At 35.6% G+C, this 23,496-nt stretch overlaps 1 protein-coding gene across 4 annotated transcripts; it reads left to right on the forward strand.

The window, feature by feature from the left end:
• Window positions 1-3,444: 3,444 nt before the first annotated feature.
• On the forward strand, window positions 3,445-22,535 carry LOC112791207 (uncharacterized). Of its 4 annotated transcripts, none has more exons than XM_025833942.3 (26): window positions 3,445-3,716; window positions 4,239-4,420; window positions 4,534-6,684; window positions 6,980-7,055; window positions 8,323-8,461; window positions 8,992-9,247; window positions 9,342-9,818; window positions 9,884-10,069; window positions 10,188-10,481; window positions 11,129-11,743; window positions 12,451-12,847; window positions 12,972-13,099; window positions 13,590-13,760; window positions 13,970-14,170; window positions 14,678-15,226; window positions 15,330-15,389; window positions 15,491-15,801; window positions 16,201-16,633; window positions 17,030-17,497; window positions 17,871-17,987; window positions 18,079-18,200; window positions 18,274-18,985; window positions 19,158-19,412; window positions 19,674-19,856; window positions 20,152-20,493; window positions 21,297-22,535. In XM_025833942.3, the coding sequence occupies exons 5-26, from the start codon at window positions 8,331-8,333 to the stop codon at window positions 22,044-22,046; spliced, it is 7,158 nt and encodes a 2,385-aa protein (XP_025689727.1). In that variant the 5' UTR covers window positions 3,445-3,716; window positions 4,239-4,420; window positions 4,534-6,684; window positions 6,980-7,055; window positions 8,323-8,330; the 3' UTR covers window positions 22,047-22,535. The 4 variants fall into 4 exon arrangements, with proteins under 4 accessions (XP_025689727.1, XP_072089528.1, XP_025689724.1 ...); XM_072233427.1 differs by having other exon boundaries at window positions 9,390-9,818; XM_025833939.3 differs by having other exon boundaries at window positions 8,339-8,461.
• Window positions 22,536-23,496: the final 961 nt, after the last annotated feature.

The raw sequence follows: 23,496 nt of genomic DNA on the forward strand, positions 1-23,496 counted from the left end.
ATTACACCAACCCAACTTGACCCAATTTGATTAGTTATAATAATGTATATACTATTGCAAAGGACACACAATTGAGAAGGCGAGAACATTTTTTGGGGTCATAACTCATGAGTACTTATAAAAAAGTAAAACGCACCACACTCACACACACACTGTAGAGTGTAGACTAAAGCGTTTCTTTTTGGTCATGTAGACTACCACAATTGAAATACCAACCAAGAGATATATAAGTATATAACAAACTAACAAAGGAACAATTAACGAGGGATCAAACCCCAGACCTACTAGTAGACTTCCAATAATCCTACCTTATTAAATGGGCTTTCTGTTTACCCAAAAGGAGAAGCGGGCTTCTTTGCCACAAAAGAAAAGTGACATAGCCGTGACGCTTCAATCTATCCCTCTCTTCTCAAGGAGGATATTGAGGTCCACCCAAAAAAAAAAAAACGGAGAAGAGGTTGGGATGTTGAGTAAGTTACATAAAAAATAATTTTTTAAAAATTCAGTTATTAAAGATATATTTGATACAAATATTTTTTTAAATAAAATAAAATTTAAATTTTTTGATAAACTTCAGGAGTAAAAAGATACTTTATCCAAAAAATAAACAAATAAAAATGGATTTTTTAAAAGGATTAAAATAATTAATCTTGTATTCTTGTTGACAAAGTCTCTAAAGATATTTTTATCTAAATGACATCAGACTTGAACAATTATAATATAATTTTTCGTATTGTATACTTCATGCAAAATAACATAGAAATGATGTGTTGTGTTCTGAATTGAGTTGTAAATATGTGATTAGTAAGTACATGAATCTGTATTTTATTACTGTTGTGGTTCTTCGGTTGTTTATGTATGACAGTCACAATATGATGATTTGATGACATTTATGTGGTTTACATAGTAAGACTTTCGTTTTCTCTTAATTAAAAGTATTGGATTTAGATATGCTTCAGGAAAAAGAAAGTTTAGACCTTAACAAGATTTTTCTTAATATCCTATGTTACGAAAAAACTTGATTTGTATTTTTATTTTTTATTTTTAATATTTTATATTTTTAAAATTTTGAGAAAAATAATAAATGAACAAATAAATTTATTATTTTAAAATTAAAATTTATATAAAGATAAAGTATTAAATTAATTATATGTATAAAATATATACTAAATACAAAATATACATTTAAATATATAAACTAATACATATATAAATAATAATTAATAGTTTATTTTTATAGTACACATGATACTTTTCATAAGCTAATTAAAAAATCAAAAGATCTTTGACATTTTATTTTTTCTACCAGAAAAAATCCTTATGTTTTATTTCCGGACAAACAATAAATGTTATTTTTAAGAGAAAAAATTTTAAACAGTTATTGACAATTATGACGAAATTTTTAATAAAAAAATATTTTTTGTTTCTAATTTTTATTTTTATGAGATTAATTAGTCTATCTGTTGATAACATTTTTTGTATGGGTTAATGTTCAAATTCGTCCCTGAAAGGTCATGCGATCTTCATTTTCGTCTCTGAATGATTTTTTTAATCAAATTAGTCCCTGAAAGATAAACTGTTAATCAAATTAGTCCTTCCATCAATTGGATGATGATGTGTCATGTTAAGTGCCACGTGGCATGATGACATGACACGCCATGTGGCAGGTCAGTAACACGTGGCACGTCACGTGACAGGTCAGTGACATGTGGCATGCCACGTGTCACTTGATATATAAAAAAGTTTTTATTAGTCAAAATAGTCCTTAAAAGTACAGACGTAAGTCATTTTCATCCCTCAAATTTTAAAAATTAGTCAAACTAGTTCATATATAATTTTTTTATAATATTAAATTTATAATATTTTTTTATACTACTAATTTTAATATTATTTTTTAAACCTTAATAAATAAAATTCTCTTTACATAAAATAATAAAAATAATTTAATTTTTATAAAGTTATTTTGTTATTTGTATTTTATAATTTTACATTTTCAAATTGTAATTTTTTATATGAATTTTTTTATTTAAATGAGTTTATCAAATTATTGTTGATTATATATTTAAAAATTTAATATTTTAAATTTTACTAAATAATATAGTAATTATTTTAAATTTTAAATCTTTTAAATTTTTTAAAATTATAATTTTTATTATTATTTAATTTATATAGTAAAATTCAATAATTGAAAAACTGGTCTATGGAATCACTTTTTGAACCTTAATATTCTAATATAATTTTTTAAATATTTCATTTAAAACAAAAGAAATTTTATTTTAATATGAAGTATATCTATTTATATAATGTATTAGTGCGGAGTAACCTGTGTTATGCATAGGTATAATGTTTCCTATTTCATTTTATCTCATTGATTTGTGAAATTAAAAGAAAAATTATATAATCTATTTCAAACATATGAAACACACAAAAATTTATTATGATGTTTGCACATATTACGCTTAATAAGTAATTCATTTATAATAATAATAATAATAATAATAATAATAATAATTAACCAACAAATTTTCAATATTTTGTAAAGTTTGGAATTGAAGTAAATTTTGTGGATCTTCTTAAATTTTGACTCTAAGTATCACTACTATTACTTCCTATATATAAGTAAAACCGTAATGGAAAAAAAAAGATGTAATAGAAAAAAATAGTGGTATAACTTTGTTTAGGTTAACATACATAAATTTTAATTTTGAGCATATAATTTTGTTTAGGTTAATAAATACATACATTTCAATTTTGAGTATATATATATATTCCAAGCAAAATGTAGTAATGTAACAAAAAACGGTTTTAGAATAGAAAAGAATAAGAGAGATTTTGAAAAGAATTAAAGTAGAGAGATAATTTTATGAAGAAAAAATAAAAAAATTATATAAGGACTAGTTTGACTAATTTTTAAAATTTGAGAGATGAAAATGATTTACGTCTGGACTTTCAAGGACTATTTTGACTAATGAAAAAAAATTTATATGTCAAGTGACACGTGTCACTGACCTGCCACGTGACGCGTCATGTCATCATGCAAGGACTAATTTGACTAATAGTTTATCTTTCGGGGACTAATTTGATTAAAAAAATCATTTGAGGACGAAAATGAAGATCGCGTGATCTTTTAGGGATGAATTTGAACATTAAAAATTAACTAAGATTAATACTTTTTTTATTAAAAATTTTGTTATCTTTAATAATAATTATCAAAACTGTTTAATTTTTATTTTTATTATATTTTTTAAATACATTATTCAAATATATTAACTAAATTTAGTCTATAAAACAAAAAAATTTAATATTTTTTTTGTTCGAGACCTCATATTGTTTCGTAAAAATTAGGCCGGCCGGATATTCACTCTATGTTTAATTAATTACAGTCAGTGAATTGAAAGAAAAAGGACAATAAAAGATTAAAAGTGAGAAAATTAATTAGAAAAAGGGAGAAAAAATGAAAATGGTGAAACGAAAAAGCTGTTAAGTGAGTGGGATCGAGCAGCGAAGGAAGAAAAAGAATAGCAGAGACAGAGAGAGAGAGAGAGAGAGCAAGAAGCCAAGAACGCACGCACCTCTTTTCTTGTTCTCAGTTACTCTTCTCTATCATCATCGTCGTCGTCAACCCTCTCTATCGGAGCGTGCACACACGCGCACTCACACGATACCTCTCACTCTGTATCCATGCATCCATCTTCTTAATCATCGCCCCAATCCAGGTTCTCTATCCATTCTTCTTATTTTCATTTCCTTTGTGCAAATTCGAATTTCACTGCTGCTCTTCAATTCTCATGTTCAGTTCTCTCTGATTATACTTTATTTTATATTTTCTTTTGGATTTTTTAAAGATTATAATCGTTTAGTTTCAATTGATTGAATCCTGACTGGTTTCGAGGTTCCGCATGTACCAGATTGCACTGCTCGATTCAACTTGCGATTTTGGTTATTTGCATGAATAAATTAAATAAAATTGAAAACAGACTTAGATAGTTAAGTCTTAACACCATCTTGCGTGTTATAGAGAATTGGAAAAAAATAACTTAATTTACGCTTATCGAAGTTTCTTGGCGTTGCAAGTCTTGTTAGATCATTATGATGGTCTTAGGAATACTGATGTTGACCGTGAAAACTGTTTGCAGTTTTATTTAGGTGTAGTTATCAGTTATCATTACTTCTTAACTTTTGTTTTTGTTTAATTGTGATTCTTTTCCCTTTTATTGAATCGTGTTTGGTTGAATCAGGAGCAGAATGGGTATGCCTATGGGCAGTGATGATCCTGCTATACTTAAGTTACATAAGTGGGAACCTTCCGATATTCCACTTGCGCTCTCGGAATTTCGTGAGGCTTTTCTTTCTCCCACAAGAGAGATACTGCTTTTGCATTCTTATGAAAAAGAAGCTCTTTTGCTTCCGCTGATAAAAGGTGATTGCTATTTTCGTTTTTGTTGATTTAAGTTCTGTAGTGGTCACACAGATGTTTCTGATTTGTGTTGTTAAGCTGTTGCGGTATATGCATTTGCTTTCCTTTTTATGCAGGAGAATTACATTCTAGTGCTCCGGAAAGCTGCCATGACAATGATAATCACAGTCCAGGTTCATCGACTCTTTCCTCCCAGGCATTCACTAGGCCTAGTATATCAGATATGGTGAATGATTTACCTTGCACTTCAGGATCAGAAATCAACATTGATACTGATCCTGCTCAACTTAAGTGTCCAAGGTCCAAAAGTTACCCATTTATTAGTGATGTGAGCTCGTTGGCATGGGCACGTTGTGGGGACAGCTATGATCAGCACAGTGATGCTTCATTTAGAGAATTTCTATTTGTGTCCGGAAGACGTGGGGTGTCCATCCATGCTTTTCCCAAATTGAACAAAACCAGAGGAATTGCTCAAGCTGCAGTAGAGGGGAACTTTAGCCAAGGCAGGTGGGTGGAATGGGGGCCTGTTGCTACATTAGCTCAAAACATAGAAGTAGGAGAGTCTTCCAGCCTGAGTGATGAAGGTCAGACTATAAATGGTATTGTTGGAGATAGTGGAGTTGAACTACCGAGAGGTCCTGCTGCTAAGAGATACTTGGAGTCGTTTTTCACTAAAATTGATACTACTGTATTAGATGGTAGTATCTGGAGCAAGTTCCCTAAGAATACAGAATTTCCTTGCTCTGCAGAAGTGGTTTCATTTAACATATTTGATGGAGGTGATGTGTCTAACCAGTCAAGCTTGAGCTTGTGTGGAGATGCTTCTAATTCTGATTGTTTTTCTAGTGTATTTGGTATTGAGGTTAATGGTTTCTATGAATGCCCAAGAGTGTTCTCAAGTGCTTCATATTGCTTGGTTGGGCTCTTTTTTATGTTACCGCATGATTTGTCTGGAAATATTAATGATGCAATTCAAGGAGGCAGGATAAGAAATTTACTTCTTGTAGCTAGGTTAGACTATTGGGGTATTCAGTGGGTTTCAATAGTGAAGCTAGATGAAAGAATAAACATAAGTCTAGCAAATAAGTGGATGGATTTTCAGTTTTCTGATGATCTCCTTGTTTGTCTTAATTCTTCTGGCTTGATTGCTCTCTATGGTGCATTGTCTGGTGAACTTGTGACACATTTAAATGTTTCACATGCTTGTGGACTTAACCCTCATTTTGATATGAAAGGGTCAGAAAAGTTTTCCTTGAGTGATGGTACAGATATTAAGCAAGAGTGTGACATTAAGGCTAAGTTGTCTGATCAGCATAGTGGTTCTTTTAGGAGGTCATTCAAAAGGTTCGTTGTTGCTTCACATACCTCCCTTTTAGCTGTGGTTGATGAATGCGGTGTGATCTATGTGATTTCCTTGGGTGATTATGTGCCTGACAAGAACTATTCATATGAGAAGTTGCTTCCATATGGTCAGCAATTTGGGCTTGGAATGTTGGTTGGTTGGGGAGTTGGTGGGTATGATATAAATCACAAAGTGGTATACTCTAATTCTTCTGGCAATGCTCGTTCTAGTGATTTGAACATGGAAAGTGAAGTGGTTTCTTTCCCAGACAAAGCTGTGGCGGCCAATGTGCTTCAGCAAATTCATGACTGCACATTTAAAGAAAAGACAGACTTGTTTGGCTCCTATTCAAGTGGATTTTCTGCTGCTGCTAAAAATGATAACAAGTTTCATGGTTCTGATTTGAATTCACTTGTTATGAGAACAATATTTCTTCCTGGTTTTAGAGTCTCTGGGGATGATTCCATTTGTTTTTCTCCTCTGGGATTTACTATTCTCTCTAGAAATAATTATGCACAAAATCAAAGAGGTTCTCTGCTTGTCCATTTTAATCTGCAAGTGAAGTTAGATGTTCATGATGACAACTTCATAGGTAGTAAATATGATGTGTGCCACTTTAATGGAAAAGAAGAAGCTATTATTGGAGAAGCACTTGGATGCATTTTCCAAGGTTGTTTATATATAGTGAAGGAAGCTGGTCTATCAGTGTATCTTCCCTCCATTTCAATTTCAACAAATTTTCTTCCTACTGAGCACATTGGTTATTGCCCACCAACTAAGGGTTTAGGGATTTCAGACATAATAAAGGACAATGTGGAAATAAAAGAAACAATGAAAAGGTTTTCTCCTTGGAAAGTTGAAATTTTGGACAGAGTTCTTCTGTATGAAGGCACTGAAGAGGCACATCGATTGTGTTCAGAAAATGGTGAGTGTTACGAAAACCAAAAAGAAAAGGAAAATTCATTTTAACCTCCCATGATGCTTTGCATGTAAAAGAGAGAGAGAGTAAGGGGGGATGTATCTGTGTGTTCTTTTACTGTTGAAACCATGTGGTTTTCTGTTAAATTAGAATAACCCTGATTAGAGTAAAATAAACTTTGGATGGGATATTTATTTCTTTTATTTTTCGAAGTTTGGATAAGGTTTGTATAATAGGGTGGTGGTTAGAATTTCTTAAACATAGTTTTAGCTTCATTATTATTTATTTCCTTCTTTTTCAGGATGGGATGTCAAAGTTTCTCGCATTCGTCAGTTACAAATAGCACTGGACTACTTGAAATTTGATGAAATAGAAAGGTAAGTAGGCCAAAGTTTAGACATTGATCTAATAGGCATCGTATATTTTGAATTTGTAGTTTTGAGTTATGATATGTTGCATGTGTTCATGGATGCTTTGCGCAGCACTATTTCAAGGTGGGATAGTGCTTTGCAGAAATGTAGGAAATATTCTAGGGTGGACATTTATGCTATTTCAGTCTCTGCATTATAATTTAGTATTTTATCTGTGGTGGCAATTCACATGGACAGATGATGGGTCAAAAGGTTGGTCAGGTGCGGGGTGGCACAGTGGATTAGATGTCATTTTGTTTTTCAGGTGGTTTGACGTTGACCAAAGGCATGAAGGTTGTGTTACTTGGGAATGTAGTGTGCATAAACTTGGTCTGGGAAGCTAAATGGCTATGGAGCTTTCCTCTAGAGAGGACTTAATTATAGCACTGGGTTTTTTCAGACTTTAGAATTAGTATGGATAACCAAACGGGTGGGGTACAATGGTGTGACCACTGCTGTTTGAAAATATGATTTGTTTTTTTGTTTTAGGGTACAATATAATATGTATTTTTAACTCGTACATAAACACAGAATATAAAGTCCTCTCTCGGTAAGGAGCTAGCTTACTTATAATAAATATCTACATGTTCTTGAAGCATTTTTTGAATCTTTCAACATCTTGAATCTCACTTTTTGTTACACTAAGAGGGTTTGGACTATAGACAAGGCTATCTGGAAATTTAGAAGTCCAAGGATGGTCAGGTCTGCTGCCTGGACAGAAGTACTGAGTAGGATGAATTATAAGTAATATGCTGGATATTTGTAGGCTTCTTGGTGCAGCTATTTCTTGTAATTGTGCTATATGCAGCTTGGGTTCAGAAATATAATGCTTTTTGGTGCAAAATATAATTTTCATCGACAAGCAAGGTTTGTAGGATAAGATTAGGTGTTTGACTTCTTTTGGTGTAAAGCACATGATCTTTACAAAGGAATTTTCTCCTCCAATATGTTGAGAGATTTAAAAGCTTTGCTTCATTGGTATACTCTTGTTTGGTCTCATTTAGTCTCGTTTCTTATCGTTATGTATACTTCTTTTCATGTTGATAAAATTCCTCTTTATCATAAAAGAAAACTTTGTTGTTGGAGTACATTGGTTTACATTGAATTATATTGTCGTGCATTAAATTGTTTCAGTAATAGTGAAGTTCGAGTTGAGATGGATTACATCGCTGTGCTTATGTAATATTTAGCATTTTTTAACAGCAAAAATTATCTAATGAAATTCACTTTCCAGTTTTATTGATGAACAGATCTTTGGAAATGCTTGTGGATGTGAATCTAGCAGAAGAGGGGATTTTGAGGTTGCTCTTTGCTGCAGTTTTTCTCATTGTTAACAAAAATGGAAATGATAGCGAAACTTCTGCTGCTTCAAGGTAAATTTATTTGCATGTTGCAACTCTTAGCTTTGTTATTAATCATTCATACTTTATTATATAAACCTATTTGCTAATTGTAAGACATGATGTCATCTGTGTTAAATATATAGAGTAGAGGTCTATTCTGGCATTCTAATTATATATGTGACATCACATTGGTCTTTTAGCTTTTGTTTAGTTTCCTTCAGATGGCTATCTTTACGGATTTTTTGTATAAAAAAGTTGTTAGTAAGAGTGTTTCAGAATTTTGGAAATACTTGAATTTTCTTATGGCTAGTTTGTTTAGGACAGCTACATTGGATGAGAAAACTGAAATTAGGTGAGTTTTGAATGTCCCTTTAGGAACTAACCAAGTTCTTTTTCTTATTCATATTCTTTCAGATTTGTTGTGCCTTCTCCTTTAGTACAGTGCATTTGAAAGGAGAAAATAAATTGTTAGAAAAATTTGTGGATATTACTCAACCTTTTTGAGTTATAGGTTTTTTCATCTGATTTATGATATCTTGTTTCTTGTGGTGAACATTTAGGCTTCTTGCACTGGCTACTTCCTTTGCAACCAGGATGCTTCGTAAATATGGAATGATACAACATAAAAGAGATATGATCATTGCAGAGGGCTTTAACAAAACAGAATTACTCTCTCTTCCCCCTATTGAACCAGTTAAACTGCAAGCAGAAGTGGATTTTGCTCGAAAACTTCGTGAGATGGCTCATTTCTTGGAGATCATACGCAACCTGCAATGTAGGCTTAGATCGAAATTCCAAAGGGCCAGTCAAGGATTGGTATGGTTCTGAATGATTCTGTTTCTTGGATTACTATTTAAATTGATTGCATTGTTTCTCCTGAAAATTAGTACTATCTTGTTGCTAATTACAGGCTACTATCGGAGAAGAGTCATCTTTAATTTGTACTGATATGTTGCAGGAAGAATCCCAACTTTCAGTTCATGCTTCAGATTTAGTGTCACTGGACATGTTGAACCAAAATGAGCTTTCCTTACCTCTACCTGCTCCTGGTAGTGACAACAACGAAAACCTTGCACTAGTGCCTGTTGATTCAAAATCTCCTTTGGTCTCGGAAGAGTTTGGTGAAGTATCCCCTTTAGGAGGAAATTCTGAAAAGAAAGTTTTGCCTGTGGAAAATCCGAAAGAGATGATGGCACGCTGGAATGTAGATAATCTGGACCTTAAAAATGTGGTTAAAGATGCGCTGCTCTCTGGTCGTCTGCCTTTGGCAGTACTTAAACTGCATCTTCATCAATCGGAAAATTTTGTTGCTGGCAAAGAGCCTCATGATACTTTCACTGAAGTCCGTGATATTGGCAGAGCTGTTGCTTATGACTTATTTTTGAAGGTAGTTATTTTACTCTCATTAGCTTTCATAAAGAAAATAATGTGACTAATACTATGATTACACAGGGTGAAACTGAGCTTGCTGTTTCAACACTTCAAAGACTTGGAGAGAACATCGAATCCTGTCTCAAGCAACTTTTATTTGGCACTGTAAGGAGATCTTTGCGGGCCCAGATTGCTGAGGAATTGAAAAGATATGGTTATCTAGGACCATATGAGTGGAAGATATTGGAAGATATGTCATTGATTGAGGTATGTGGAATTTATGCCTTATTTTGTGCTCAAGTGCAGTTAACTAATCGATAGAGGAATTTGCATTATCTAAGACTTGCAATCTTATTCGTTCCTTCCTGTGCATGTGTGTGAGAAGAGTCTTTATCCTAGCAGCAGCTTCTGGAAAACATATCATGGGAGGCTAAGAGAGAATGGTACTTCATCAGACTCTGTTTTGCCGATGGAAAATAGACTACAGCTCTTGCATAACCATTCATTTGATAGCCTTGTCATTGAATGTGGGGAGATTGATGGAATTGTCTTGGATTCATGGATGAATATCAATGGAAGTACATCTTCTGTAGAAGTTGATGAAGATGAGGCTCATGTTGGATATTGGGCTGCTGCTGCTATCTGGTTTGATACCTGGGAGCAAAGAACCATTGATCGTGTAAGTTGATTCTGTGTGTTCATGTCTGTATTGATGATATCTATTTTTACACTGAATTTTGATGACACCAAAGATGAGGGTCACATGTTCCCCCTTGAATACACTTTTTGTTGGGTTCTAAACCAATTTTCTTGTCAATTTACATTTACTTATTGAAAGAAAGACTGGGGTGAATGTCTCATACAAGTTCTTAGAAATTGGACTCTTATGCCTAGTTGGAAGTTTGCTATGGTATACTGCATCACATAGAACTTCTCATTTGTGCATTTGTCTCTTCAAGTCTGAGTACTCAACTCCAACCTGTACATTGTAAGATTTGCTTTTGAATTCTTGAAAGTTGCTTTGGTTTGAACTTCTCATATAAAATATTTCTTGATCCATTACTAGCTTTGCCCTAGGTATTTTGGGTTATTAACCTAATGTTGGGCCTATTGCCTTTGGTTTGTAGCTTAGCTAATGGCTGTTGAAGGGGATTGCTGTTACTGATTTACAGAGGGACTAGGCTGCTATTGCTCACTGCTTGCTGCTAGTCTTTCTTAATATTTTGTTTTTTCGTTAGAAGTGAAATAAATCTGTATACCTTCTAAACACGAAAACTCTTCCTTTTCAGTTACTCATGCATTTTTTATTCATCTTTGTGTTTACAGATGATATTGAATCAATCATCTCCTTCGGGAATATCTTTACTGTGGGAATCACAACTTGAATATCATGGGGGTCGCAATAATTGGAAAGAAGTATCTGAACTGTTGGACATGATACCGGCATATGCCATATCTGCTGGAAGCCTTCAACTCAATTTGGATGTTTTGCAAACTACTTCGTCTTTAGGATGCAATATGAAGGCTTCTAATTACGGAAGTTTCTTAGGCTCTCTTGAAGAATTGGATTCTGTATGCATGGAAGTTCCAGATATCCAAATATATCAGTTTTCACCTGATATTTGCTCTGGGTGGTTGAGAATGCTCATGCAGGAAAAGCTTGCAAAAAGATTTATATTTTTGAAAGAATATTGGGAAGGAACAATGGAGATGGTTGCTCTTTTGGCTCGGGCAGGTTTCGTATCTGATCAAGATAAGATTTTGTTGGACAATGATCTTATTGAGACCTTATCAGATAGAGATGGAACTGTACATGCTATGCATAAAATATTTGTGCATCACTGTGCACAATATAATTTGCCAAGTCTTTTGGACCTTTACCTTGATTGTCATAGTTTGGTCCTTGATCGTGATTCCCTTCTTGCATTACAGGAAACTGCAGTAAGTTTTGTAGTTTCCATTGAGTGTTATTGTAATTTGGTTTGATCAATTCTAATTGTTTGTTCTCTCATTCTTTCTTCAAATTACTACGCTAGTATGAGCTATATGATTCCCTGAAATTTGTAGGTTCTGTTGTTTTACACTATAGTGATCTCATTCAGATGTGGTGTAAAATGTTTACAAGGAATATGGAGGATAAGGCATGCTTAGTAACAGAAAAGTAAAATAAAACCCAAGACAATGTCTCTATCTCAATTAATATCCTTACATTTAAGAGGCTTTATTATGGAGATTTCTGTGAAGTTTTCTGCAATATCCCTATTCACTATTATTTTCTTCATTAAGTTAAGCATCTTTAAAACTTCTAGAAGTATGTAATTCTGTTCCATGTTTACTCTTTTCTTCCTATTCATGAGAGGTAAGCTCTAGTGTGTGCAATGCCAAGAGATCTCTTGCTAGCACTACCTCTCAAATCCTTATACTTTTCTTCATTTGCCGAGCTGTTATTTGCATTTCAAGCTTTTTGTAGCATCTGTTATTCTTTTTATCAATATGCCTTTCATGTAATTATGCTTCTTGTTTCCCCCTTGTGGCTACGATGCATACATTGTTCTTATACTTAAAGGTTTGTCCTTTGTGGTCAAGTGTCTTATAACATTCTTTTATCTATTGCTTGTTGATGCTTAATACATTGCATATAAAAACAGGTTGATTGTCAATGGGCAAAATGGCTGCTCTTATCAAGAGTTAAGGGGTGTGAGTACGAGGCTTCACTTGCTAATGCTCGCTCAATTATGTCACAAAATTTGGTTCCTGGAAGTGGCCTCAGTGTTATGGATTTAGATGAAATAATTCGAACTGTTGATGACATTGCTGAAGGAGGGGGAGAAATGGCAGCTCTAGCAACCCTGATGCATGCTGCTTTGCCAATTCAAAGCTGTTTGAATAGTGGTAGTGTAAATATGCATATCAATTCCTCTGCCCAGTGCACATTGGAGAACCTTAGGCCAACTTTGCTACGGTTCCCAACATTGTGGCGCACGCTTGTAGGAGCATGTCTTGGACAAGATACAATGAGCTTGTTGGTTCCTAAAGCAAAAACTGGTTAGCCATTAACCTCATTTGTTGGGTAACTCCTGCCCCAACCCCTTATCCTCAGTTTCATTGGCACTTAAGCTAACTTTTTTCTCTTTTGCATCAATTTGCCTATCACAATTTTGTAATACAGCTTTATCAGATTATCTTAGTTGGCGTGATGACAATTTTTTCTCTACTGGACGTGATACTTCACTTCTACAAATGCTTCCATGCTGGTTTCCTAAGCCCATTCGGAGATTAATACAACTTTACGTGCAGGTAAATTTTGCTTTCCTTTTTGAATGACTGAATTCCTTTGCAATCTTCTCTACAATATTGTCTTAATTCAATTCATGTTATACCTGTCTGGTGTTGTTTCCTTTAAGAATACCGTTTGTTTTACATGTACTTTCAGTGATTGGCAGACAGCTTCATTATTGATCTTCTGTTCTCTCTTTAGTTTTTTTATTCATGTGTCGTATGGTGAAAGAGAAAAACAAAGAACTATATTTATTTGAGGAGTAAATTTTCACTGTCGAACCATGTATAGACAGTCAATATTAGAAGTTATTAAATTAAAGGTCGCATGATGTGGGAAAAAATCTCATGGCTCTATATTTTAAATATTAATTTTGAACATTCATGTCAAGTCTAATAGTCAAGATTTACTCCTTTGACGGTCAGTTAACTCCTCTTCATGTAGTTTGAATGTTCTTGTATACAAACACAGTTATGGAACCCAAGTTATCTAGGTTTGGTTATATTACAGGGTCCTATTGGATGCCAATCCTTTTCAGGGTTTCCTACTGGGGAAACTTTGCTACACAGAGACATTGATTTATTCATAAATGCTGATGTACATGCTGAGATAAGTGCAATTTCTTGGGAGGCAACTATCCAAAGACACATTGAGGAAGAACTACATGGCCCTTTACTCGAGGTATGTACATTGATTGCTTCTTTTTCTACTTTGTATATCTTCTAGTTGTTCTTTTTCTCGAATTACCTTTCCCAATATTATGTGTTATTATCCTCCTATTTCTTGCTACAAGAATGTTAACAGCTTCCAACAACGCTCCTCTTCACCATTATCATTCAGTAATTGGATAATGTTGTTTTGTATATCAAGAATTCTGATCAAATTTTCAGGAAAATGGCCTTGGACTTGAGCACCATTTGCACCGTGGACGTGCTTTGGCAGCTTTCAACCAGATCCTTGGCCATAGAGTTCAAAATATGAAGTCTAAAGAGGAGGCCGGTGCTTCAGCTCATGGACAAGCAAGCATTCAATTAGATGTCCAGACTATTCTTTCACCACTTGAGCAAAGTGAAGAGACTCTGCTTTCATCTGTATGTTTTTCTCCTTGCTTTCTTCTTTTGAAAAAAACAAATCGGGTTATGTACTTTACCTGAGGGAAAATTGAAATAAATCAGTGCATTGAGCAATGTTGAAAAAAAAATTAATACAAAAAACTTCACTTGATAAGTAGAAATTTGATTGACGTCACTCCGAAGTCATGCTTCAAATGAATCTATTTGTCTAAATCCAGTTCAATCTAAAAGCTTAAAGCTATTACATGAAAAACATCCTTCTGCAAGTGTCCTTTGAGCTTTAAGCATGGGTAGGATAATCCACTTTACCTTGTGCCAACATTTGATTTGATTATGAAGAATGGGGATTGGAAAGATTTTTCACCTCAGAGTTTTCTCGTGATTTATGTTTGACAACCTGCGAAACAGTCTTAATATATTTTGCACTAGATCATATAAACTGGTTTTTATATGATTTTACCAAAAAGATGGTTCTCATAGAAATTTTAAATGATAAACATAAAATTGTGCTGCTTGAATTGTCAGGTTTTGCCAATTGCTATTATGCATTTTGAGGATTCTATGCTTGTTGCCTCATGCACTTTTCTTCTGGAGCTATGTGGTCTGTCAGCCAGCATGTTGCGCACTGATATTGCTGTGCTAAAGCGAATTTCTTCTTTCTACACATTAAGTGAAGATAATGAAAATCTCAGGCAATTATCACCCAAGGGATCTATGTTTCATGCAAGATCCCATGAAGGTGACTTGACCGAGTCTCTTGCTCGAGCCTTAGCTGATGAATATTTGCACAAGGATTCTGCAGTAAATTCTACTGGGAATGGAGCTTCAGGTAGACAACCTTCTCGGGCTCTTGTGCTTGTCTTGAACCATTTGGAAAAAGCAAGCCTTCCGCTGATTATAGATGGAAATACATATGGGTCTTGGCTGCTAACTGGAAATGGTGATGGAGCACAGTTAAGGTCTGAACGAAAGGCTGCTAGCCAGCGCTGGAGTTTGGTAACAAATTTTTGTAGGATGCATCAGCTTCCCCTAAGTACAAAGTATCTTGCTTTATTAGCTAGAGATAATGACTGGGTATGTAGCTACTTCTCTTTCCCCCCACCCTGAAAATACATTTTTCCTTTTTTTTTCTTTTACTTGAACTGTAATGGTATGATTTATATTTTGCTCCTGTCAGGTTGAATTTTTGTCTGAAGGTCAGATTGGGGGATATTCTTTTGATACAGTGGTCCAAGTGGTGAGTCTTGCTTCCTACTCTAGTTCATGTCAAAAAGTTTGAATGGATAAGTTATGTTATAGCGAAGATTTCAACCTCTAATGTTCTTGTTTCAATGCTAGGCATCAAAGGAGTTTAGTGATCCACGTCTGAGACTTCATATGATGACAGTTTTGAGAGCAATGCAATCAAAGAAAAAGGCAACCTCACCAGAGAAAGGTGATGAAACAACCTTTCCTAATGAAAACATGTGTGTTCCAGTTGAACTCTTCCAGATATTAGCAGAATGTGAAAAACACAAAGGTCCTGGAGAAGCTCTCTTGACAAAAGCAAAAGAGTTGTCCTGGTCAATTTTGGCAATGGTGGCTTCATGTTTCCCTGATGTCTCACCATTGTCATGCCTGACAGTTTGGTTGGAAATTACTGCAGCAAGGTGACTGGAATTGTCTTTTAAGTAATTAAAGTTTTCACGTTCATAATTATATTCATGTGATTTTCATCATGATGTATTTTTATAATGTTCTGCATTTCTTCTGTGAGTAGGTTGCAGTCCTGCACTATTTAGTCCTACTCTGACTAATCTGAAATTGTTTATTTTGAATACATATATGATGAAATCAATGCTCTATATGTTTTTGATCTTTAAAGAGAAAAATCATGCCGATGCTTATTGACATTGTGTCCCTTTTTTGAAATACCTGATAAAGCAATATCATTTTTTAGCCAGCTCCACCTAGTGGAATATCCATGTGCCGCACATGCATACTCAAACATGTGCTGAAACTAGAAACTAATTCAGTGATTCAAACTCATTATCTATATCTATGGACAGAGAAACTTCATCGATCAAGGTGCATAATATTGCTTCCCAGATTGCAGATAATGTTGGAGCAGCTGTAAATGCAACCAATTCCTTGCCTGTAGGTGATAGAGTGCTTACATTTCATTACAATAGGCAGAGTCCCAAGCGTCGACGGTTATTAACACCCATTACAGTCGACTCATCTACTTCTGTAATATCTGAGATCTCAAGTACTTCTATGGGTCCAAAAATATTTGATTCCCAAGGTAAGTCTATCGAGAATGAAAGAGATGTAGGACAGACGGGAGGTATAATTGTTGCAAGTGAATCCAATGAAAGGCCAGCTTCTCTTTCCAAGATGGTTGCAGTGCTTTGTGAACAACAATTGTTCTTGCCTTTGCTAAGGGCATTTGAGATGTTCCTTCCATCATGTCCATTGCTGCCATTCATTCGTGCCCTTCAGGTAAGCTAGCTAATCCAAAATGCTTCTGATTCATGTAGTGATGTATAGTGGAGACTGGAGAATTCTATTCTGTCTGTGTGTGCTATCATTGGGCAAGTGCCATCAAAATTCTTGGTAATGATGATGCAGTTCTTTATACTTGTGGCTTGACCCTCTTTCTCTCATGTTGTTCCTTTTGCCATATTTAATTTAAAAAAAAAATGATTAAAGAGAAAGACTATCATACAAAGAAAGAGGGCAAGAAATCCTGTCTAGAAAGCATTGGATGCTTTGACTGGCATTTTGCATCTTAATTGGATTTGTGCATTGAATTAGGCCTTTTGTGTATCCAGCATCAGTTTTTCTTTTTTTTTTTGGATATCTTCCGTGCAATACTGATATACCCTCTTTGGTCAGGCACTTTCACAAATGCGCCTCTCAGAAGCTTCTGCTCATTTGGGTTCCTTTTCAGCACGAATTAAGGAGGAACCGATGTACTCACAGGCAAATGTGGGACGAGAAGGACAGATTGGAACATCATGGATTAGTTCTACAGCTTCAAAAGCTGCTGATGCAGTGCTTTCAACTTGCCCCTCTCCGTATGAGAAAAGATGCTTAATGCAACTTCTTGCCTCCACTGACTTTGGTGATGGTGGACTTGCTGCGGCACACTACCGAAGGGCTTATTGGAAAATTAATTTAGCAGAACCTATGCTTCGTAAAGATAATGTGTTGCATTTTGATAATGAAACTGCAGATGATGCTTCACTGTTGTCTGCACTAGAAAATAATAGGCAGTGGGAGCAAGCAAGGAACTGGGCCAAGCAGTTGGAGGCCAGTGGAACCCCCTGGAAATCTTCATTGCATCATGTCACTGAGTCTCAGGTAGTATTTATAATTGAAAACCTGCTTGTGACATTCTACAGTTCTTACAAACTGTAACCTCAATTTTGGGGAAGTCTTCAACCAATTTTAAAATCTTCATGTTTATGTTTACAAATTTCACTATTTAATGACTACTTGAACAGCTATTTGGGTTCATAGATAATTTGTAGGCTGAATTAACTTAACTTTTGCTCTAAGTATGAGCTCCAATGAAGCTTTATTATTATTATTATTATTGTTGTTGTTGTTGTTGTTGTTGTTGTTGTTGTTGTTGTTGTTACCGTGATGAATAGTGGCAATTTGTGTCATATTTTGCAAATATTTCTCACCTCCTCTTTTCCTCAACTTTCTTTGCCCCTTATACAAATTCTAGGCCGAATCTATGGTAGCCGAGTGGAAGGAGTTTCTTTGGGACGTACCAGAAGAGAGGGTTGCTTTATGGAGCCACTGTCACACATTATTCATCAGATACTCCTTCCCTTCTCTTCAAGTGTGTTTGGTTTCTAGTACCTGTTGTAAAGTTCAATTAAACATATATGCTACGTTTTTTCTTAATGTTTATATCCATTTAATGATTGTAGGCTGGGTTATTTTTCCTTAAACATGCTGAAGCTGTTGAGAAAGATCTGCCTGCAAGGGAGCTTCATGAAATTTTATTGCTTTCTCTGCAATGGTTGAGTGGGATGATAAGCCTTTCCAGCCCGTATGGAACATATCAGATTTACTTTTTGAACTTCTGTTAATATCTTTACTTATCTTGTTGCTCAATTTTTCAGTGTCTGCCCATTGCATCTTCTGCGTGAAATTGAAACCAAAGTATGGCTTTTAGCGGTTGAATCTGAGAGCCAGGTAAAGAGTGAAGGAGACTTCAATTTTACCTTTTCTATCAGGGAGAATGCTATCAAGAATGAATCCAGTATTATTGACCGAACTGCAACCATAATAGCAAAGATGGACAACCATATAAATTCAATGAGGAATAGAATTGATAACCAAATCCCTTACAAGAATCAAGTAGTGGATGCTGGCCTCTCAACTACTTTTGGTGGTGGTTCAAAGACAAAAAGAAGGGGCAAAGGATACATGCAATCAAGACGCCCACCTCTTGAAACAGCAGATAAAAGTGCTGATAGTGATGATGGATCTAGTGCCCACTGTTTCAAAAATGAGTTGCAGTTGAATGAAGAGAACCTAAAACTGGAAATGTCATTTTCTAGGTGGGACGAAAGGGTTGGCGCAGCAGAGCTGGAAAGGGCTGTACTATCTTTATTGGAATTTGGGCAAATTGCTGCAGCCAAGCAACTGCAATCTAAGTTCTCTCCTGAAGAAATACCATCTGAATTTAAACTTGTAGATGCGGCCTTGAAGCTTGCTGCTATTTCAACTCCTCCCAGCAATGTATCTTTGTCAATGCTTGACGAAGAAGTGCGTTCAGTTATACAAACACATGGTCTACTGAAGGGCAAGCACCATGTGGACCCACTGCAGGTTCTTATCTAACCACCCTCCTCTACCTAAAAATACACACATACGTGTACGCGCACACGCGTGCACTATTTTTCCTGCTGTATTTTGCCAATTAGTTTCCTTTGAAAAATTTTTAAAGATGTTGACATGATATGTGTATTGATAAAATATTGTGGACATACAATGATGCTAGGTTCTGGAGTCTTTGGTGGCCATTTTTACAGAAGGCAGTGGGCGCGGGTTATGTAAGAGAATAATAGCAGTTATAAAAGCTGCAAACACCTTGGGACTCTCATTTTTTGAGGCGTTCAACAAGCAACCAATTGAACTGCTACAGCTCCTTTCTCTTAAAGCACAGGAGTCATTTGAGGAGGCAAACATGCTGGTGCAGACTCATCCAATGCCAGCGGCAAGCATTGCTCAAATACTTGCAGAATCTTTCCTAAAGGTTTGGTTCTTTATTATCTTCAATTGTGTGTGTGCATTTCCCCTTTTATGGGTATATTGTCAATGTTGAATATGTTAAAATCTGCTTATTGCCTGTCCCAATGAAGTAAAGAAATTAACCAGGATTTTTGAACTGGCATCATTTTTGGTTGTAGGTTTATTCATATGTCAATGTTGGGTTAAAAAACTGTTTATATATACAATTGTGTAGATTCTAAGAGTTCATAATACAATATTTCTGTATACAATTTATATTGTTCAGGGTGTGTTGGCTGCACATCGTGGAGGGTATATGGATTCACAAAAGGAAGAAGGACCTGCTCCATTGCTGTGGAGATTTTCAGATTTCTTGAAGTGGGCAGAGCTTTGTCCCTCTGAACCAGAAATTGGGCATGCTTTAATGCGTTTGGTGATTACTGGACAGGAGATACCACATGCTTGTGAGGTATCACAATGATAGTTGTCAGTTGTACATATTTTTACCAGAAACTTGGTACCGTTATCAGATGATCCTGTTTTCAACTTTCTGTCCTCTTTCTCCAATAAAATTGTAATTTCCATTAATATCTTTTCAATACCCCCTTCTTTTACATTGCTATTGTGCTCAGCCTTATTCTTTAAGCAGATAATCATTTTGAAGCTGTAACATGAAGGGAAAATAAAGATTCATTGTTGCAAAGTCACTCCATTATTTTGAAGCTGGCTAACTCGTTCTGCCTGATGAACTTGACATTTTTCAGGTTGAGCTTCTTATTCTGTCCCACCATTTCTACAAGTCATCTGCATGCCTTGATGGAGTTGATGTCCTTGTAGCTCTTGCTGCAACTAGGGTTGATGCTTATGTATTGGAGGGTGATTTTTCATGTTTGGCTCGATTAATAACCGGGGTTGGAAACTTTTATGCTCTCAATTTCATTCTTGGCATTCTCATAGAAAATGGTCAGTTGGATCTTCTGCTCCAGAAGTATTCTGCTGCTGCAGACACCAACACAGGCACTGCTGAGGCTGTCAGAGGATTTCGAATGGCTGTTCTTACATCTTTGAAGCATTTCAACCCTAATGACCTTGATGCATTTGCTATGGTCAGTATTTCCTTCTGTTGGTAAAATGGCAACTGTTACAATGTTGTCAGTGTAGCATATAAATATATATTAATTAATGATTGTATGCTGTGAAGTGCTAACATATAAACTTATATAAAAAGTTGTATAATTGATAACCTTTTGCCTTAGAGGATATTTCCTCTAATGCCTGCCACTTGTATGTCCATGATCAAATTATAAAGCTGGAATACCCTTCTTTTTCTTTTGGTATTCGTCCTGCTATGTAAGATATGAATACATTTTTGGTCTTGGCATATTCTATTTCTATAGGTTTAATTACTCTGTTGGTCCTTATAGTTTCGCAAAATTTTCAATTAGGTTCCCATACTTTTTTTCCTTTTAATTGGGTTCCTGCACCAATTTTTTTTTCAATTAGGTCTCTCTTGGTAGTAATTGGCTTAATTATATAGGGATCCAATTATAAAAAAAAAAAAAATTGGTGCAGGGACTCAAATAAAAGAAAAAAAAGTGTAGGGACTTGATTAAAAAAAAAAATTGGTGCAAGGACTCGATTAAAATGAAAAAAAAAGTATAGGGACCTAATTAAAAATTTCGCGAAACTATAGGGACCAACAGAGTAATTAAACATATTCTATATTAAAATGTTGATAGCTTTTCAAGCATCGACTTGAAAGGTGGACAAGTTGCTTTTTTGCAGTTGCTCAAATTCTTTTCTTGTTTCTCTCTTTCTCAAAGTCTGATTTAATATCTTTCAAAGCTCAGGCTAACTTTAGATTAAAGTATGTGTTAATTTATTGATTATGGTTTTGTGCTCTTTATAGGTCTACAGTCATTTTGATATGAAACATGAGACAGCTGCTCTTTTAGAGTCACGAGCACAGCAATCGTGTGAACAGTGGTTCCGCCGCTATGACATGGACCAGAATGAGGATTTATTGGATTCCATGCGCTACTTCATTGAAGCTGCTGAAGTTCACTCTTCCATTGATGCTGGCAACAAAACACGAAGCAATTGTGCACAGGCTTCCCTTCTGTCCTTGCAAATTCGAATGCCTGATTTCCAGTGGCTTAATCTATCAGAAACCAATGCTAGACGAGCTTTGGTTGAGCAATCTCGTTTTCAAGAGGCTTTAATTGTAGCTGAAGCTTATAACCTAAACCAACCAAGTGAGTGGGCTTTAGTACTCTGGAACCAGATGCTCAAACCTGAAGTGATGGAGGAGTTTGTGGCAGAGTTCGTTGCAGTTCTACCTCTTCAGCCGTCAATGCTGATTGATTTAGCTAGATTCTATAGAGCTGAAGTGGCTGCTCGAGGGGACCAATCTCATTTCTCTGTCTGGCTTACAGGTGGAGGCTTGCCAGCCGAGTGGGCTAAATATTTAGGAAGATCATTCAGGTGCCTATTGAAACGAACAAGGGACTTGAAGTTGCGGATGCAATTGGCTACACTGGCAACTGGATTTGGTGATGTTATTGATGCATGCAAGGAGGAATTGGATAACGTCCCTGACAATGCGGCACCACTAGTGTTGAGGAAGGGTCATGGGGGAGCTTACCTCCCTTTAATGTAAAACTTTATACTGTTTGGACAAACCACATTGAGCAGGAAGGTGGTTCGACCATGGGCTTCTGCTGATATGAAGTCAGTTAGTGTATTGCTGAAAACATTGAAGGATGCTGAACAGAACAAACCAGAAAAAGCAAAAAAGGCTGGACAAAATGGAAATTGGATGGTTAGTTGATTGATCAAGCTGAGGTCCTTATACATATCTTTTGGGGTTGAGAATATGATTGATGGTTGTATATTAGGCCAACTGTATCTGTAGCTCATTCTTGTAAGAACCATTCTAGTTTTGTTTTCTCCATTTTTTTAAAAAGTTGGTTGGGGTCTTAGGGCCCAGGGGGTTTGCAGGGTGGAGAGGTAGTTTATTGTCTGTTTTGAGGCCTGTAGAATAGAATGTTCCATTGGTTCCCATTTCTCTTCTTTTTTGGCTCTAAAAGTGTATAGTTGTTATTCTTGTACATCGATATAGAATTCCAGTTAGTGGTTTATTTGGAAAGGAATATTTCGAATTTTCGATCCAGCAACCCGATGGACAAAATTTGTTGGTGAACAGAGCACTGTTTCTTTGTCTTCCCTATCACGACAAAGATACCACCTCTAGGGGATCACTGCACCGCCTGATTAGTGGTTGGTTACTCATTAAAGTGCCGTATAGTACTAGAAAAACTTAAAACACTAGATTATGAATTAGATAACCACTATAAAGATATTTTTATATGGAAAAAAAATTAATTTTGAAGCACTGTCCGTCTAAAAAAGTTTTACATGTGTGTTTAAAAACAGATGTGATTGCAGTGTAAAATAATATTTTACAGTCAGGGCATTAAAATTAAACTTTTTAACTGAAGTACTTAATATAATTTATGTCAACGTCTTTATTTGTAAACAGTGACAATTGCCACTTGCATCCAGCAGGGTAGCAACTAGCACCAAACAAATGGCGACCCACACCGTGTTGCCACCTTAACGTTTTCCCAAGTTTTGAAACCCTTCATCTCCCTCCTTTCCCTGCCCCAAAGCCCTATCCCTTCCAAATCATTGTCTACCCATTCCTTCCAGAGACATCTACCTCTTCGGTGACTAGCATTGATGACACGTGACTAAGGTTTACGGTTTGGTTGGTACTAGTGGCTGGTTTGAGTATGATCCAAGAACTGGGGGGTAGGAAAAAGATGAGAATGAATTGAGGCTGGTAATGATGCAGTATTTGTTGGGTGGGCTTTTGTATTCTCCGAATGATGGGAAAGCCGGAAAGGTGACAAAGGGAGGCAAGGGTGAGTGGAAGCAAGTTAAATGATTGGACAAGATTTCGTTTTGGGAAATGGCGGTCACCCCCATAGCTTGTAGTTACAGCGATGCGAAGTTGTTTCTAGTTCTGAGAGAAGGCACACCTGAGAATGAGAGAGAGGCGATCACGTTCCCAAGAACAATGAAGATGGTGAATTTTAGGGTACGCT

This window comes from Arachis hypogaea, chromosome 3, assembly GCF_003086295.3.
Source record: "Arachis hypogaea cultivar Tifrunner chromosome 3, arahy.Tifrunner.gnm2.J5K5, whole genome shotgun sequence".
NCBI lineage: Eukaryota > Viridiplantae > Streptophyta > Magnoliopsida > Fabales > Fabaceae > Arachis > Arachis hypogaea.